At 37.0% G+C, this 16,848-nt stretch overlaps 1 protein-coding gene across 2 annotated transcripts in view; it reads right to left on the reverse strand.

Moving 5' to 3' along the window:
• HYCC1 (hyccin PI4KA lipid kinase complex subunit 1) overlaps positions 1-15,627 on the reverse strand; it is a 39,593-nt gene extending 23,966 nt beyond the window's left edge. For both annotated transcript variants that reach the window (XM_088150681.1, XM_088150682.1), the window contains exons 1-7: positions 15,433-15,627; positions 5,423-5,499; positions 5,014-5,115; positions 4,241-4,420; positions 1,735-1,815; positions 406-521; positions 87-182 (exon numbers count right to left, since the gene is read on the reverse strand). In XM_088150681.1, coding sequence (XP_088006807.1) covers positions 87-182; positions 406-521; positions 1,735-1,815; positions 4,241-4,420; positions 5,014-5,115; positions 5,423-5,473 — 626 coding nt within the window. In that variant the 5' untranslated portion in view covers positions 5,474-5,499; positions 15,433-15,627. The remainder of the gene's footprint in view (positions 1-86; positions 183-405; positions 522-1,734; positions 1,816-4,240; positions 4,421-5,013; positions 5,116-5,422; positions 5,500-15,432) is intronic.
• Between the last annotated feature and the right edge of the window lie 1,221 nt (positions 15,628-16,848).

Raw genomic sequence — 16,848 nt, forward strand, 5'->3', positions numbered from 1 at the left:
ATGTATGTTTTTGTTTTTCAGTGAAATGTATTCTTATATGATTGCAGCCATAATTAATCATTATCAATCCCTTCAAAAAAAATTACCTTGAACAGATCTGACACAACGACTGAAGAGAAACTGCAGGCATATAGCTTAAGGCAGCATTGTAACGCAGCAAAAGGAATGTCAATACTTCAAACCTGTAAATAAATAAAGGATTATGATTAACTCACAAAAGTGCTGTTAATCATGCAAACATAAACATTTTGTCATCACTGGTCATATCACCAATGCATATATCTAGCCCATGCTTTAAAAAAACTGTAATTGTGAAATATTAAGTTATGAGAAAAGGATAATTTGGAAATATGCAAAGATTGCTTCTTTAATCTCTAAAGTTGAAAGTAACATCATAAATTTTACCTGTTTTGTGCTGTTAACATTTCTCTCTGCATATGAGGTCCACTATATACAACCCTGGATAAGCCGTGTTGAGATAAAGCACCCTCAGTAAGAGCCATTGAACCAATACTGGAAGGCTAAACAAAATAGTTTTTTTCAATATGTCACTTAAGACAGCATTAGTGATCTTTAAAAAAAAAATCAAAAGCAAGAAAGCTGTTTATCATTAAGAACTGTTTATAGAAATATTCCAGATAGTAATACAGCCCTCTGAAATAGAATTAACTGAAACCTTTCTAGAGTTTTGTTGTAATTAAATTGGCATACATGCCCATTTTGGATAATACCCATTTAATTATTCATTTTGGTCAAAAATTTTAAGGTAAATCTATGGCAGTAGGTCATACTGTGTTTATTATACAATATATGTTTCCCAAGAGTTACAAACTTCCAAGAAAAGTATTGCATATCTTTATTTTAATTGATCATATTTCAAAGTGTGGAAAATACCACTGATGAAAACTTAATACAACAACAAAGAGCTTTCAAATACCTCAAAAGGTGTTCTCTAAGAATATTTTATTAAATCTACCCTCCATTTTTAACTATATTAACAAAATATTCCCTAATTGAGTATGTTTGTCTATACAGTACAAATGTCTTTCTGGGGAGTAATATGAATATAGATATTTAAAATCTTGGTAGATACTTAATAAATTATCAGTGTACATTTAATGTCAGTGTATACGTAATACTGATGGATATATGGTAAGTAGGACATTTGTTCTAAAGGACACAAGATTCAATATCACTAAAATAATATAAACCGCCATCTACCATTTCAGCAGTCTTAGGGTATGGTAAGGTGTTATGACAGATCCCAATAAAGTGGCAATAAAGAACCACACAATTCCTTTCCAAAAGTTGCTGCTGAACCATCATTTTTAATGTCACAGAAAATTAATAAATACATGAGTAGTAAAATCTTATATTGGGTTTAATGTATGTTTAAATGTATTTGAATACTAATCACATTTACTATTTGGCCTGGTTCTGCCCACCTTTTGAAGCATAGCACCAACATATCAAAAACCAAGTATAACTTCAGACCCAGAAAGAATTTGTTCCCCTGCCCAGTTGGAGATGGAAATTATAGTGTAAGCCCCTATATTTTAAAAGAAGTTCCACTGGCTTTTGTGATGTGGCCCAACTTATTTTTCCCAAATTGTAAGTGCAGCCAAAGGATGCCCACCACTAATTTAATGACAAAAGGCCAGATTATATTCTTTTAAGAGAGACTAGAACAAAGCTATAAAGATAATACCAAACAAGAATACTTTTAAAACTTACTTCATGATATACTGAAGGTTTAGATAAAGATGGAATTGTAAAGCTTAGGATCCTACTGTTCCCCTGTTTGTCAACTATTTCCTGTGGAGAAAATAATCAAGTTATTCATATTCTCAAAATGTATAAAATGCACATCAACAAAGGTAAAGCAGGATATAAGCCTCCCATGGCATAATGCCATAAAACATATTATTATATGCAAAGATGGACATTTATAAGTATGGGTAGACGTAACATAAAACAAACATATCTTAATTCTTTACATCCAGGACATTTAACTACAATACACTCTTTGAGTCATATATAGTATTCTATTACTTTGGAAGCACTCATTAAAAATCATTATAATCTTGTGTGAAATAATTTGAGAATGGCTGCAATATATGTTTTCACTTCTTTACTTATGAAATAAAAATTGCCATAATGCCACAAAATATATCACTTAAAATTGGGGATTATTACTGTGAAGCACTCTTGAAAACAATATACATAGTTCTATAAGAGTCAATGTAGAGACCATTCACACATCTATATGAGTAATTAAATGCGTTAAATAATTAGTATATTCCAATAATATAGGAATATTTAGGTCTTTAGGTTTTTTAGTGACATTACAAATTCTGCTAGGTGTATTCACCATTTACTAATTAAACTCACTGCTCTAGGAACTGATATTTATTATTCTCTGCCTAGCACTTTAATGCAATTGTCTCTTGAACCTCTAGACTTTCTGAGATCTTGTCTTTCCCTTCATGATATATACCTACCACATAGATAATAACTTCATGTATTTGATAAAATAAGCTCCGACACAAGAAAGCATATGCCCCAGTAAAAGTGTTAGCTTTTATGTTGTAAGTACAACTAAAATGATGTTGTTGTAAGTACAACTAAAAGTTTAGAAATACCAGTTTAATTTCCTTTTTTTCCCCAGAAATCAAAACATTATACATTTAAACCTTATATATGCCAAATGCAGTGGTATAGTCAAATACTGCTGGTGAAAGGTATCAAATACATAACACTGCTCTCATGGGTGTTATCCAGGCCATTATCATACACAGTATCATACACAGTATTATCACTATTAGTAGTATAATTATTTTTTGTTTCTGAACACAAACATGCTAATAAAGTACAGAGATAAAATTAATTGCCAGCAAAGAGGCTGTGTTTCCTACCACTTTGAAAATGAAATCTACTGAATATATACCACAGACTACAGCCATTGAAAATGTGGGCAAAGGACTCATTGGTATGAATCCATTCTTCTTCATTCATACCTATTACTAGAAATCAATTTATATATACTCATCTGCATTCATACCCAGTTTGTCACTTTCAAGCAAAAGACATATTCTATATACTTAGGAGTACTCCTAAAGCAAGCAAGGAAGATATGCATATGCATCCCACTATAGTGCTGTACCCATGAACATCCAATTTTCCTCTGATCTTTTTTTTTCCACACAACAGAAATACTGATGACTGGGAAAGAAAGTCTGCAAAAAACAAACAAACAAACAGAAGCCTATCTCTGGACTCATTCATTCCAGAATAAGACTGTAGCACATTTTCTTACACAACCATGGGCTCTGGACTAAGTTTATATATCATAAGCATACTCAACATAGCTCCACATATGAACTATCCCACCATTTTCAGATCTTAATGGGTAACCATGTAACACAAAGAATGATTAATAATCAAATATTCTATACCCAACTATTTTAAGCTAGTTCCTTCATCCAACTATACTAAAATTGAAAAGGCAATTAGCAGCATAGAGAACACCATTCAGGATGTGTTCATATTCCAGATTTTTAGTACAGTGGAACCTTGGTTCACGAACTTAATTGGTTCCGCAACTCTGGTCAAGACCCAAATTGGTCGTGACCCGAAGCAAATTTTCCCATAAGGTTCAATGTAATTACCGTTAATCCGTTCTCGCGTGGAGGACAGGGAGGCGCCTATTGCTTGGAGGGAGAGTCCCCCTCCCTACGACCATGTGTCAGGGGTGGAAAATGGCCGCGGATCACATGTCAGGGGCGGAAAAATGGCCGGGGACCATGTGTCAGGGGTGGAAAATGGCCGCGGACCACATGTCACGGGCGGGAAAATGGCCGCGGACCACATGTCACGGGCGGGAAAATGGCCGCGGACCGGGTCACGGGAGGGAAAATGGCCTCAGATCCTGTTCGTGACCCGATCCAGCGTTCGCGAACGGAGGCAAATTTTTGCGACCGGAGCTGTTCGTGACCCGAATTGGTCGTGAATAGAAGCGTTCGTGACCCAAGGCACCACTGTATTTGTCATCAAAAATATGGTCATTTCTACCAATGTCAGAATGACAGTAAATTGCTGTAGATACAGTACATCAGATTAAAAGAATCTAAGGATGTCAAACAATGAAATTCATTGCCACCTAGAGCCTTTTTTTGAATTAAGTAATTCAATTAAATTGATGAATGAACGAATGAATGAATTCTTAACTCTAGATACAAACCAAATTGTAAACTCCTAGTAGAAGTGCTTCTATGCAGCCACTGCTTTGTAGGTCTTTACTAGCAGAAACAGCAAGATAGCACCATATCAATTCTGGAAGAAACTGAAGTGTGAACTGCAGCAGAAGTTCCTCACCACTGCGATAAAATTCAAACAGCTGGTGACAGACTGGTTCCAGCAGCTGAAAGAAAAACAAGCATTAAATATTTGGCGTGTTTAACATGTCACTTTAAGATGCATTTTCTCATTACTTCGAGAGGTTCCATTTGTTAAATGTTACATTAATTCCCAGTATTTAGTAAACCTCATTTGTTTATCTTATTCAACAGATGTAACCCTTGCACAGAAGGGGAAAAAATCCTCTTTTTAAATTTTTGCCTTTCATTAGAATCACAGCAAGAGAAGGAACGGAATCCTCATTACCTAAAATTGTAAGAAGTATTATCCTTCCTGAAGACTATTTTACTTTTTTTCTTGTTTTTTAAAAAAGGTACACATGCAAAGTTGTATTCAACTTCACATTAGTTTGAGAAGAAAGCACATTGCTTAGAAATTAAGTTTCTGGTCTTCATAGAACAGTATCTACAAAAAGTTAAAGACATCCTTTGGACCTAAAAACAGCATTTTGAAGAGGGAAACAGAATTTTACATTCTATTTTTTTCTTACTTCTTGTCAACATGTCACTATACGATTTATTCCAATGTTCATCCCAACTCCAATAATAAATAAATAAATAAATAAATAAATAAATAAATAAATAAATATTTAGATACCTCACTTTGTAGATCTTGAATAACTTTATATAGAGATGAAACCAGGGAAATCTTGTCTTTCAAATTTTTAGCATAACTTGCTATAGATGCTTCTGGCACTGTCTAACAAAAAACATTTAAGATATGCAGCTTAATACATCATCTAATATACACCATCTTTGTAATAAAAAAAACCCTGCTAAATTAAACATATCTTTATATCAAACACTGACCAGCCAAATACATTCAAAAAGCTTACAAGCATTGGCAAGGGGGCAATGGCCCTCTTCCACCATCACTCTTGGAGGTTGGAATAGTATTAATTCTAGAATGTTATATTGTAATCTCTAAGAAAAAAATAAGTATAGTAAATATTTTATAATTCACTAATTTAGTTTCAAACTTTCTTGTAAATTAAGTCATGGATTACCTTGAATTCTGATAACCAATCTTCTACGATCCCTGTATCCGCATCCAACATATTTCAATGTGTTCTTAATCTTCAGCCTTAAATTAAGGGGCATAAGAGATAAATGTTAATTTTCTAATACCTTTTTCTTACAAAGCTGGGACCACTACAGCAAGACTCTGCAATCTTTTTTTTTTTTTATGGAGAACTGCACTTGCCCTCTGAATGGATGCAGAAAAGAAAGCAGAACCAGAACAAAACTGATAATTTTCTCTTTCAATTTAATACCAAGTATGAGAGGGGCTCTACGGGCCACATCCAAAATTTGGAGGTTGTGCCCAATGGCACTGAACTGTAGATATATAGCATTACAATAAAAGCATTCATTCTGTTCCCAAACTGTGTATGTGTTTGTGAATGCAACTTCTTTTTCATCTTAGATGCTACAGTATCATATAGCCAAGTAGAGCATACCTAGATTAACTAATGACCAGTGTATCCCCAGTCTGAGCCAATTTTCTCCTCACTGTTAGATGCACAGAAAGGTAACAATATTCATTCACAAATATCTCCTTATATTAAAATAATAGTACCAAAAATATTACTAATGTAATTATTAATTACAAATGTGAAGTTTATTAACAACATACAGTATTAATAATCCAAATCTTGAGCCAGTGCACTATATAATTAGATTTCAAATATACATTTTCCATTACCTAAAAACAAGAAAATATGAACTTTTGCTAAAATGCCTCTACCTCTTATTTTCTATGCACAAAGCAATATGTTGAAATGATCACAGGCTGCATTCAAATGCATCTACACATAGCATTATATTGTCCACACTTGACAAAGTATAAAATTAAATAATATGAGAATTGCTGGCTTAATCTATGGTAGCCAAAAATCAGGAGGAGTCTGACAGCCCCTTTTCAGACTAACAAATGTTATTAAAAGTAGATACTACAGTCTATGAAGCCTTATGCCTTTTAATAAAATTTGTTAGTCTGAATCATGCTGGATAAATATGAGGAAGAAAGAACAAATTACTTGACAGTAACAGAGTAAGCCCACTCATATTCAGAAGAGAGGCAGCATAAGGAAAGTACTATACATTAAGAATGAGAGATCCATAAAATATATTTTTCCACAATTGTCTGCTGTTAGACAAACCATACCACTGACAGAGGTATTTTCAGAGTGAAGGGGAGAGATCTTCAAATATAAGCACAAGTTCTTGGCCAGTGAGAACAGATGTATTTTGACCAAAACATATTCGCTTCTCTGTACACTCAAACACTGAATTTGAACTAATCAGTGTCATCATATATAATCTGAAATTATTTCCATCCATGTTTGCAGAGAACACTGTAAAGGGAAGACCTGAGATCTTGTGCAATAATCCAGAGATAAAATAAATTACTGAAGAACCCACTTCAAAATATCACTAGAATATCAAAACCTCATAAAATGTCAAGAGAATTGCCAAATCTTGGGAGATTTCAGCAAAGTTAGATTTCAGCAAATTGTAAAAATTAATTTTAATTAGTTAGCAAATGGTGATACAAGCTTTATCAACACTAAAATGCTTCTGCTACATGTTGATGGATCTGGGCCTATAGCTTAACAACTTTATAGGTCTCTTTTCATTATTTCTATCAACATAATCCCAGTTAATCACGAGAAAGGATAACATGTTATTTCCACAAATCCAGGGTACATTATCTTGAGCTGTCAAGACCGTACAGAAACGAAGACTGTTTTTCTGCAGTGTATTTATAACTACAGAGAACAAGTGACTCATTTAAGAACATTTAATAGTCTTTAGAATGCTTTTTTCTATTAAGTAACTATTTGATGGATACTGAAACAATTTAAACTTACTGAATATCTCTTTGGAATGCTATTGAGTATTTGCTAGTGTCCCTTTCCTGAAGCAAAGCCACAAGTTATAAAAACACAAGATAATTCTGAAAGCTACAGGGCATGTCCCTCTATCAAGGCAAAAAGGCAAGAGAAAATATGTTATCAGCAGGACCATATACAGCTTGTTTTATGAATTAACCAAACAAGAACTAAAAACAAAGTTCAACAATGCTTTCATGATAACCTTATGATGTCAATGGTTTTAGCCAGATTCCTTTAATTATGGACAAATATGCAACTAATTCAGAAAAATCTGTTCTAGTCCCATCTCATGCAATTTCATATTTCACAGCAGTGGACATTACTATACACCACATATTATACTACACCCGTATTGTACATAAAAAATTATACCTAGTCAAGATAAATAAATGGAAGCCAAATCTTTCATAAGCTCATAAACTCATCTCACAATTCTGACTTATACCACATTTCAGAACAAAAAAGATTTTTTTATAAAACGGTTCCTTAGAAGCAGTTTTTGGAAGAAAAAAATGGTGTGGTCATCTCCTTGTCATTTTATGCAATTTAGAAACAATATTTTCAAGCTCAAGCTTGGTTTTGTCAGATATTTAATTTAATGGTTTTCCTGTTTATTGATTCAAGTTACATTTATTATAGATTTTGATATACATAATGGACTATGACAGCCCACTAAAATGGTTAGAATACCAATGAAGGATGAGTAGCATACAGGTAGTCCTCACTTAATGATGCTAACTGGGACTAGAAACTCCATCATTAAGCCACACGGTCATAAGTCGAAAAACCATGTTTGCACCACTTAGTGACAGCAGTTCTGGCAGTCCCAGTTGCCATTGTTAAGTGAGGACCGCACAGGTCATTAAGTGAGGACCCCACATGAATGTGACTTGCAGCAGTGACTTGCAATGGGCTTCCCCATTGACTTTGCTTGTTGGAAGCCCGCAGGAAAGGTTGCAAATCATGATCACGTGACTGTGGGGATGCTGCGACAGCCATAAATACAAGAACTGGTTGTAACTACCACTCGTTCAGCACCATCATAAGTTTGAACTGTTACTGAATGAGTCATCGTTAAACGCAGATCAGCTATAATAGACAATAGAAACATTTTCAATAAATCAGTAAAATTCTATAATGTATATGGGCTAAGTATAGCACATTTATAGACAAAAATGTAAGTCAGATGGTTTAAAACTAGCTTCAAAAAGTACTACAAAGCTGCTTGGCCAAACGCTGAAGTGCAATCCCATATATATTTACTCAAAATCATGCTCTACTGAGTTAAACTTATCTTAATATAAGTTAAGTGTCTGTTGAGTGATATGTATTAAATATAAAAGTAAAACAGGGATTCCCTATTTGATCACAATGTTAGGTTAGCCATTTACAAACCTGAGATGAAGAAAAAGAACAAGTAGACGCTCCTGAGCTATCCATTTTAAAGACCAAAGGTAATAGTTCTCTATGTACTGCTGCTCACTACATCATCTTAGAAATCCTTCTATGATACAAGAACACTACATAAAAGCATTCTGTTGCACAGAGGAAAGGGGAGAGATGTGGTCAAGCAAATTATCTATCCCTTTGTACACCATTTAAAAGTTCTATGTCACAACCATACCAGCTACAACACATACTAGCTGGCCTGCTTTATAGTATAGGTCTTTGCTTAAACAGCAAGATCTAAAGGACAGAAAAACACCGGTATGGCCTTTTCTAATAGATGTGATCAACATATATTCATTCCTAAAACATTTCTTAAAGCCTTTCTCCATAGCTCAGTTAAAATACAATCTGTCTGTCTCCCAGTTGATAAAAATCTATATAGTATAGCAGAAAAACTGCAGTCTCCTTTGCTGTTCCCTACCTCTCCTGCCACTGTTCTTCCTTACTGATGAATGGTGGTATCCTGATTTTTGGTGTGGTCTGTATTCTCTTTCATGACAGATGGACTCTTTTAACTTTGCTGCCCTATTTTCTTCTGGATATCACCAACCAGTGCAAAGAGCCCTTTAAATCCAGAAAGTGCCTGTCATTTTCTCCATCTCAGAGAAGAAAATAGCGTTACAAGGATTTAAAATTTACAGAAGGGCCAATCAGATCTGGGCTGCAAAACTCCTGATGACTACTATGTGTTTACAGAAAACCACATCCAGATTTTTGCAGCCCTGAATCTACAGTTGCAATAATACTAAATACTCTTAACACTTAACACTCACTTGGCAAATGAGACCAGCACAGCCAAGAAAGTAGCAGACAGGGATTAACATTATCAGATGGTTTGCTAAACTGATCAGTTCTGAGAAAAGTGTATCCTCCATTTCTGCTGCATGCTCTCAGAAAAACTAAGCTTTTTCTAATCTAAGTTCTCTTTCCTGCTCCCCACTCTTACTGTGAAGGAAAAGTAAGGAATGGCAGCAATTATGTGCTATTTGCACAGCAGAAATGATCAAAACAACTGCTTTTCTGGGGCAAATGCTTATCTCTGTGCATTGATAGTGAACAATCACAGTTGTTCCAGTCAGATAAAAACAACAATCCTTCACAGCTTCCCACTACAAAGATGCCTGGGATAATATCATTTCCTGAAGTGTTTGAAAAGCTTTTTGGAAAACAATAGGTAAAAATCTGTGATGACATAACCGAGAGTTGGTGCCTACCTACTTTTTTTCTGCTTCTGTTCCATACCCTTGTCTGTTATGGCTGAGGCTGAACATTCAAATGAAGAGCATCTGTATTCCTAGAGCAGCCTTGTTTTGGAATGGCCATTCTAAAATGTTGTCTCTCTGCCACCACCCAGATGAAAGAGTTGATATGTTAAACTGTGGAAAGTTAGTTTAGCCCCAAACAAATCCGAGACCAAATTTAAACCTTCTTCCACAGTTACTAACTGGATTACGTGTTTATTTTACTAGGTTTATATGCCACTTCAATTGTTACCAACTTTTGATTTGTATTATTTCTTACTATGAATTTTTCTTTGGAAAAACAATTGCAGACTATGCCTTTTCCTATTGCTCTGTTCCTGATTCTATGTGGAAACCATAAAATCCTGTTTGAAGTGCGATTCACTGAGATGTCTACCAAGGGAGGTATCCTGAGTTCTTCCTGGTTGAAAATACCATTTAGTACTCCAAAAGATCTTCAGATCCTCAGTAGCACAGTGAGTGTCATCCACAATATCATCAATCACTTTCTCTTGTCTATCCATGTGGTTTTCTTGGTAAAATTCAGGAGTGGTTTACCACTGCCTTCCCCCACATGGTATGAAAAGATGCCTTTGCTTTTGTCTCTAAAGTGATAATTCACCTCCACATCCTCCTGTATCACTGTTGCCTAATATAGTTGCCTGCTTGCTTTAGCTGGACAGCTGGGACAGCCTTTACACCTTGGGTGGCCCTGATGAGAGCACAAACTCTTGGCATACCCTCCAGGCATTCTTCACTCATCCCTCACAAGAACACTCCCCTGCCATGATGAGGCAGCAAAGCAGGATTTTGCTCCATTGTCAAGCTGTTCTTATCATTAGGAAATTTTTCCTAAAATCCAGCTGTATTATTCTATGTCCTAAACTTGATGCTGATAGAAAACCAGAAGGGGGTGGACTGATTAGAATAGTAGTATCATGACATTTGTATTATTATGCCACATTAAGCTATATACAGTTGGTCAGTTATGAGATTGGTGGGTGGCAGCAAGCTTTCTAAGAATGCTGTGGGCACATCTGTAGCTGTTGCTGAGTTGTCTCATGTTTTTTAGTTATTTCTGTGCTTTGGATTTTTTGATGGTAAATTTATGCTGGCATGAGATCTTGTGAACTGGCTTCTGGCAAAGGGGATCACAGAATTAGTCAATAAATATATTAGTGCCCTGGCTCCTAAAAATTAAAAGGTTTTCATATTTATACATTGCAATTTAGTCAGTTTGGAAACAATCATTTCCTCATGGATTCTCAAGGATTACTGACTAGTTTTGACACTAGTTAGAAAAAACAGCATGATGATAGAAGTTCAACCATTGAAGTACCAGATTAAGCCTTAGGAGGAAAGCATTCAAATTCTAATTTAGTCACAAAATTCACAGAATACATTTGAACTAACCAGTCTCAAGATTGGGGATGGGGGGAAGGATGAGAAAGAGATAATATGTACATAACCAGAAGCTTTGGGAGAAAGTTGGTATATAAATTTAATTAACTACAATTTCTCCACTGCCTAGAGAGAAAATATGTATCACAGAAAGCAGTACTTCAGGCAGGTAAATTTTGTTATATAAAGCTTATTACTTGGAATTGGGCCTAGAAATAAACCAATATCAAAGTCACTTGCTTGGGTCACTGTTATATAATTCTAACTGCCTGTATTAGCAAATTTCTGGTTTTGCATTTTGAATCAATTTTCAAACATTTTTAAGAAGCAGATGAGAAACTGCATATGTCAGGAATTTTTGTAAGGATGTCTCCAAAAAGTGAGTGGACTAGGTGTACATCTTGAAATTAATTCAATATAATAAATTCATTTTCTGAAAAAAGAAAAAAAAATCACTGACTTAAAAATATTGTCAAAAAGTCTTGGATTCCTTTTATAACAGGAATCACCATGGCTCACAATTACTAGACAGAGAATCAGAATTACAGTGAAGTCTATATTATAAATGCCAGTTCCTTATGTAGACATGTCAAATGAACACATACTCTGATGCCAAGATAAGCAGCCATTAAACTAACACCATGTTATTTGTCATTCGGTTTTTTAATGAGTCATAAAATATTATGTTCTATCTGGTTGACCCATATTAATTTTAATCTAGATCCATTTGATTTGGGCAAAAAAAAACTTGTAGCACAAAGGGCTAGAGCAAAAAGGGATTAAAGACTGCAACTCAGAATATATGTCTAAACCTGTTAAGCATATTGTAAATTCCTTTAAGACAATTGTTTTTAGTTACTATCTTTAAATCATAAAACTACAGGAGTGGATTTTAATGTAGCCAGCCGATCAAATCTGAAAATTTCAAATGACAGCCTTCACTACACATATAAAGTTACAAATACCTAAACAGAAAAGCAATACTTTAAAGCAATTTTCAAGTGGCATTTGATAACTTAAATAAATTTTGATTTAAAAAAAAAATCTTCTTGATCTAGATTTTAAAATGCATGGTAGTAATCCGTGGAAAAATAGAAGATCAAAACCAATAATTGCTTTGCATTGCAAGTGAAGGCAGCAGGAACAGTCAATGCCAAAATACTTACTAATGACAAGAATGAGATAGTAGAGTGACTGTGTAATTTGTATCTTTCAGAAACTGAATACTAGTATTATCACAGTAGAAATTATTTCCATAACATACACTTACAATTACCCACTTTATTAATAATGAAGAACCTGAAAGATAAATCCCTTGTGGACATTTCCAGTCTTATTTCTTCTGGCAGAAAATCTAGTTGCATACAAATTAACTTGTGAACGCAGATGCCCTTGAAGAGAATTAATTTTCTTTGCCCATAAAAAACCTCTTTCTAGGAATCCAAAATGCCTTTGACAAAATCTTCATCCACTTTCATGTTCTGAGCTGTGTTGATTCAATAAAGGGCAGGATATTATAAAACCAACTAGGTATCCATATCCATATTTTTTCTTCTCCTATATGCCTATGCTTGTCTACTTAATCCTTCATACATTTTATGAAGTAGATTCTATTCCACAGAGGCATCTATTACTATAACAGCTTGAGTTTAAAATTCATGCATGCCTCTGATAATTCTTTGGACTGCAATTATTTTTCTTCTTTTCAGAACCATTCCAGGATCTGGCTAAAAGCCAGTTCTTAATTTCATGTAACTTTTACATAGGATCCACATGACAGAACAATTAATTCACCAACCACATATTTCTGTGATCATCAGCACTGATTTGACCATTCTCAGCAGAGTTATGGTATAAAATTCTGGATCTAAGGCATGGGTCTACACAATTTTTACATGGGATGCATACGAAACCACTTTCACTTTACAGATTACACCTATCTGCGCTTAGTGAGACATTACAATTACAGATTTAACCATTTTTTGGCACTGCCTTGCTCAAAAATTTGGAACTACAGAGCCTCATGGAGCCAGATGATTTTTACTTAGACTCCACATGGAGCCAACATATCTGTCTGCAAGCAATAAACCATTACAATCACAGATCTGCCAATTTTTAGCAGCATCAAAAAAGCCAGAACTACAACTGTGATAGTTCATTCTGTGCAGACATGATTTATGCTGGTTTTATGTGGTTCCCTTCTAAACACCATGTGAAATCAAGAGTAACCAAGCCTTAGAATCTCAGATTTCCAAATGGAAACAATATCAGAGCAATAGGAAAAGGGGACAGGGAAAAAGCTCTAGCAGACAAGCAAGGAAATACCTCAAAGCCAATTGCAACAGATAGTTACATAACTCACAGATCAATTTTTCTCCCAGACCATCTCCCTGTTGCATTTGTTCTTCCCATTCCCCCTTTAGCTGCTTCCAATGCAATGATGTTGGTGTGGTACCACTGGGATCTGTCAATGTATTCATTGATACTTAGAAGTGCTCCTATTCTTATTACGTCTTGCATGAAGCTATGACAGAATTGTTACTCTTTTAAACTAACTGTATTTTTAAAAAAGTGGAACTTACCTTAAACATAAAATTGTGTCTCCAAAACCAACTAACAGTCTATTTCCACTGAGTGTTTTTGATATTTAAAAGACTGTAAGCTGTTTATATCTCTCAGCAGGAAGCAGCACCTCTTTGTCCTTCCCTGGGCTCAGGAGATAAGTAGAGTCATGCAGGGCTGCTTAATATTTGAAAGGGAGAACTCCAGGGAATGATCCTAGAATGGTTGACTAGCCTGGAAAGTGGCAGCACAACACATCAATAGAGATGTGATCTGTTATTTCATCTCTCTATAAGGATCCCATGCAAAAATCATGTGGGTTCATGACTTGGTATATTAAATCCACCTGCACAAAATCTTTGAATTGTTTGAGATAGCTCATTGCATGCTGATGGATCATGTATGCAATGTGATTTCTGTGGGTATTCAATATAGGTCCCATGTAAAAATTAGGCAAATTCAAGATTGGTCCCTTGAATTGTTTCTGGGACACTGCAATGTCTAAAATTAGAACTGTGACTAGGGTTAAGTGTCTGCAGAAGAACTGCAATGCATGCAGTGCATTAAGCCCGCATAAGAAATATGAAATCTAGAAAGCCCTGCTTGATTCATGGTCCTTTTACCATTTTGTCAATCCCCACTCTTAAAATTAGCAAGGTGGGGTGTTGTTTCAGTTATGGTGGAAGTTTTAAAATGCTCCATATTGAAGGGTCACAGGACTCTCTGTCTTCTGTTTTTTTCGGTTCTTGCTGCAACTTGGCTAACTCGTTGAGGAACGCGCAGAGAAAGCAGCGGCGATGCCGAGGGTAGGCTCGGCTTGCACGTTGACCTTATGCCGCCCGATTCCTCGCACGTTGACTCAGAACTTGACTCAACTGACTTCCCCGGAGCTCCCTCTCCAGCGATTCAAGAGGAATGGGGCAGTCTCAGATTCGGAGGCCTGAGCGGGAGGCTCGAAAGCGCAAGTATCCCGACTCGACCTTTAGTCGGGGACAAGCCAAGAATCGCGCCTCGCGCCAGAACCTTTCTTCGCCGGCAGCAGCTCGCCTTCCTCGCCGCCTCCCCTCGCCCCCAACCGAGTCCCACTCCAGCATGAGGGCTCGAGCCATGCCACCCCCTTGGCCACCCCGCCCGCCGCCCTCCGTTTTCAGCATAACCTGTCGCCTCTCCAGGCCGGGACCAGAGGGTAGTAATCGGCGCGCCCTGAACGCCGCTTCTTGGCTCCTCGCCTCCTCCTGACTCTCCTCAGGGGAGGGAGAAACAAAGGCGGGGAGGCGAGGGGCCGCGGCTAGAAGGGCCAGTCGCCCGGGTGGGGGGCTCGAAGCTGCGACCTCGTGAGGAGAAAAGACACCCGCTCTTCTCCACGTCGCCAGAGCCGTTATTCAACAGCCTGTTCCGGCAACCATCCCAAATCCCAACACGCATACGTACGCACGCACACACACAAAGAGAGATGTTCCTTTTTACCCTTTTATCAGAAAAGAAAGTTCCCTCAGAGCACACGCCCGCTCTCCTGGCTCACTCTGGGTCAAGCCAGGGCCCCTCCAGCTCCGCTGCTTCTCCCCTTGGCGTCGCCGACCTCAGCACGACTCGCTTTAGAGCTCACAAAAGTGTGAGGAAGACAGAAAAGCTGATGGACGGAGAGACTCGGGGCACGACGGATGCCTGCCCCGCCCAGAAGAGCCGCTGTTTGAGTGGCCCTCAGAGTCAGCCAATAGTAACGCCGCAACCAATTACGACACCAATAGAAATTCGTTAGAGAGGCGGGAACTCAAGGGGGTCCGCCTTTTTTTCCTTTACCAAAGGGGGTGGGTCCCGCCGCTTCATGAAGAGAGATGAATTGTGACGCGCCGTTGGAGATAATGCTAGAGGGGAGGGATTTTGTTTGTCCTGTCAGCGTCTGATTGACAATAGAAGACTACAGTTGAGTTAGCGGAGGTTAAAAGAGGTGAAGGTTTGCATCCTTTCGGCCTGCTGCTGCGGCTTCGCTGCGAATCATAGCATGCTGCGGCGAACCTCATCCGTCCCCTCTCTATGGCCTCAGGTTTTGCAAAATTATTAGCCTGGTTCCGTATTACTACATTCCATTAATTAATATAGGTTTAACTCCAAAGTCGCTTTGGCTTCTTGAAAACAAAAGTAGCTTTTGTAAAGTTAAGTGGTAGAAACAGTGCAGAGCGCACTTCAACATAAATGCCACCCAGTATTTAATGGGAAATATTCCAAGATAAGAGTGTTTGGGATTCTAAGCTATGTGTAAAACTTTACTGAACTAAACACATAGTGTCATTAGAAATTAGTTGTAATCCTCCAAAGATACTGTAGTCATTTTTGAGGCAGGAACTGGTAACCCCTGATTCTTCAGATGGGTTTAAATTGCAGTTCCCAAAATCATTGCCCAATGGGCTTATTCCATCCAGTAGGGCTATTAGCAGTACTGTTTGGGAGGTGTGTAAATTGGTGTGTAAGTTGTAGTCCAGTGTAGCTGAACAATATTCGGCCAAGGAAGCCTGGCTTAAGCTTACTGTTAAAGTTTTACAGTCCTATTCAATGCACTTGTTTTGCTTCACTCTTTTTCTTTTAAACAATATATGCATGCTTCCATCTCAAGCTGTGGAACATCCTTAACGAAAAGTGGAATCCTCGAACATCTCATCCTAAAGAAAAGAAAAGACACTTTATATTTGAGACACATCTATAGTCTATAGAAATCTATAGTCTAGATTTCTCCCAGTGGTAAGTAGGGGTAATTTCTTTGGTCCTTGCCCCCTAGAATTTGCAGGTTACACTTGCACATCAGGTTTAACAACTGTGTACCAGCAGCATTTTTTTCCTGGTCCTTAAATGACCATGAAATGACCATATGGAATGAAATTCTTCAGG

Source organism: Python bivittatus, unplaced genomic scaffold (genome assembly GCF_059951505.1).
Source record: "Python bivittatus isolate LINGU-HERP-01145 unplaced genomic scaffold, Pbiv_v1 ctg000610_np1212, whole genome shotgun sequence".
Taxonomy (NCBI): domain Eukaryota; kingdom Metazoa; phylum Chordata; class Lepidosauria; order Squamata; family Pythonidae; genus Python; species Python bivittatus.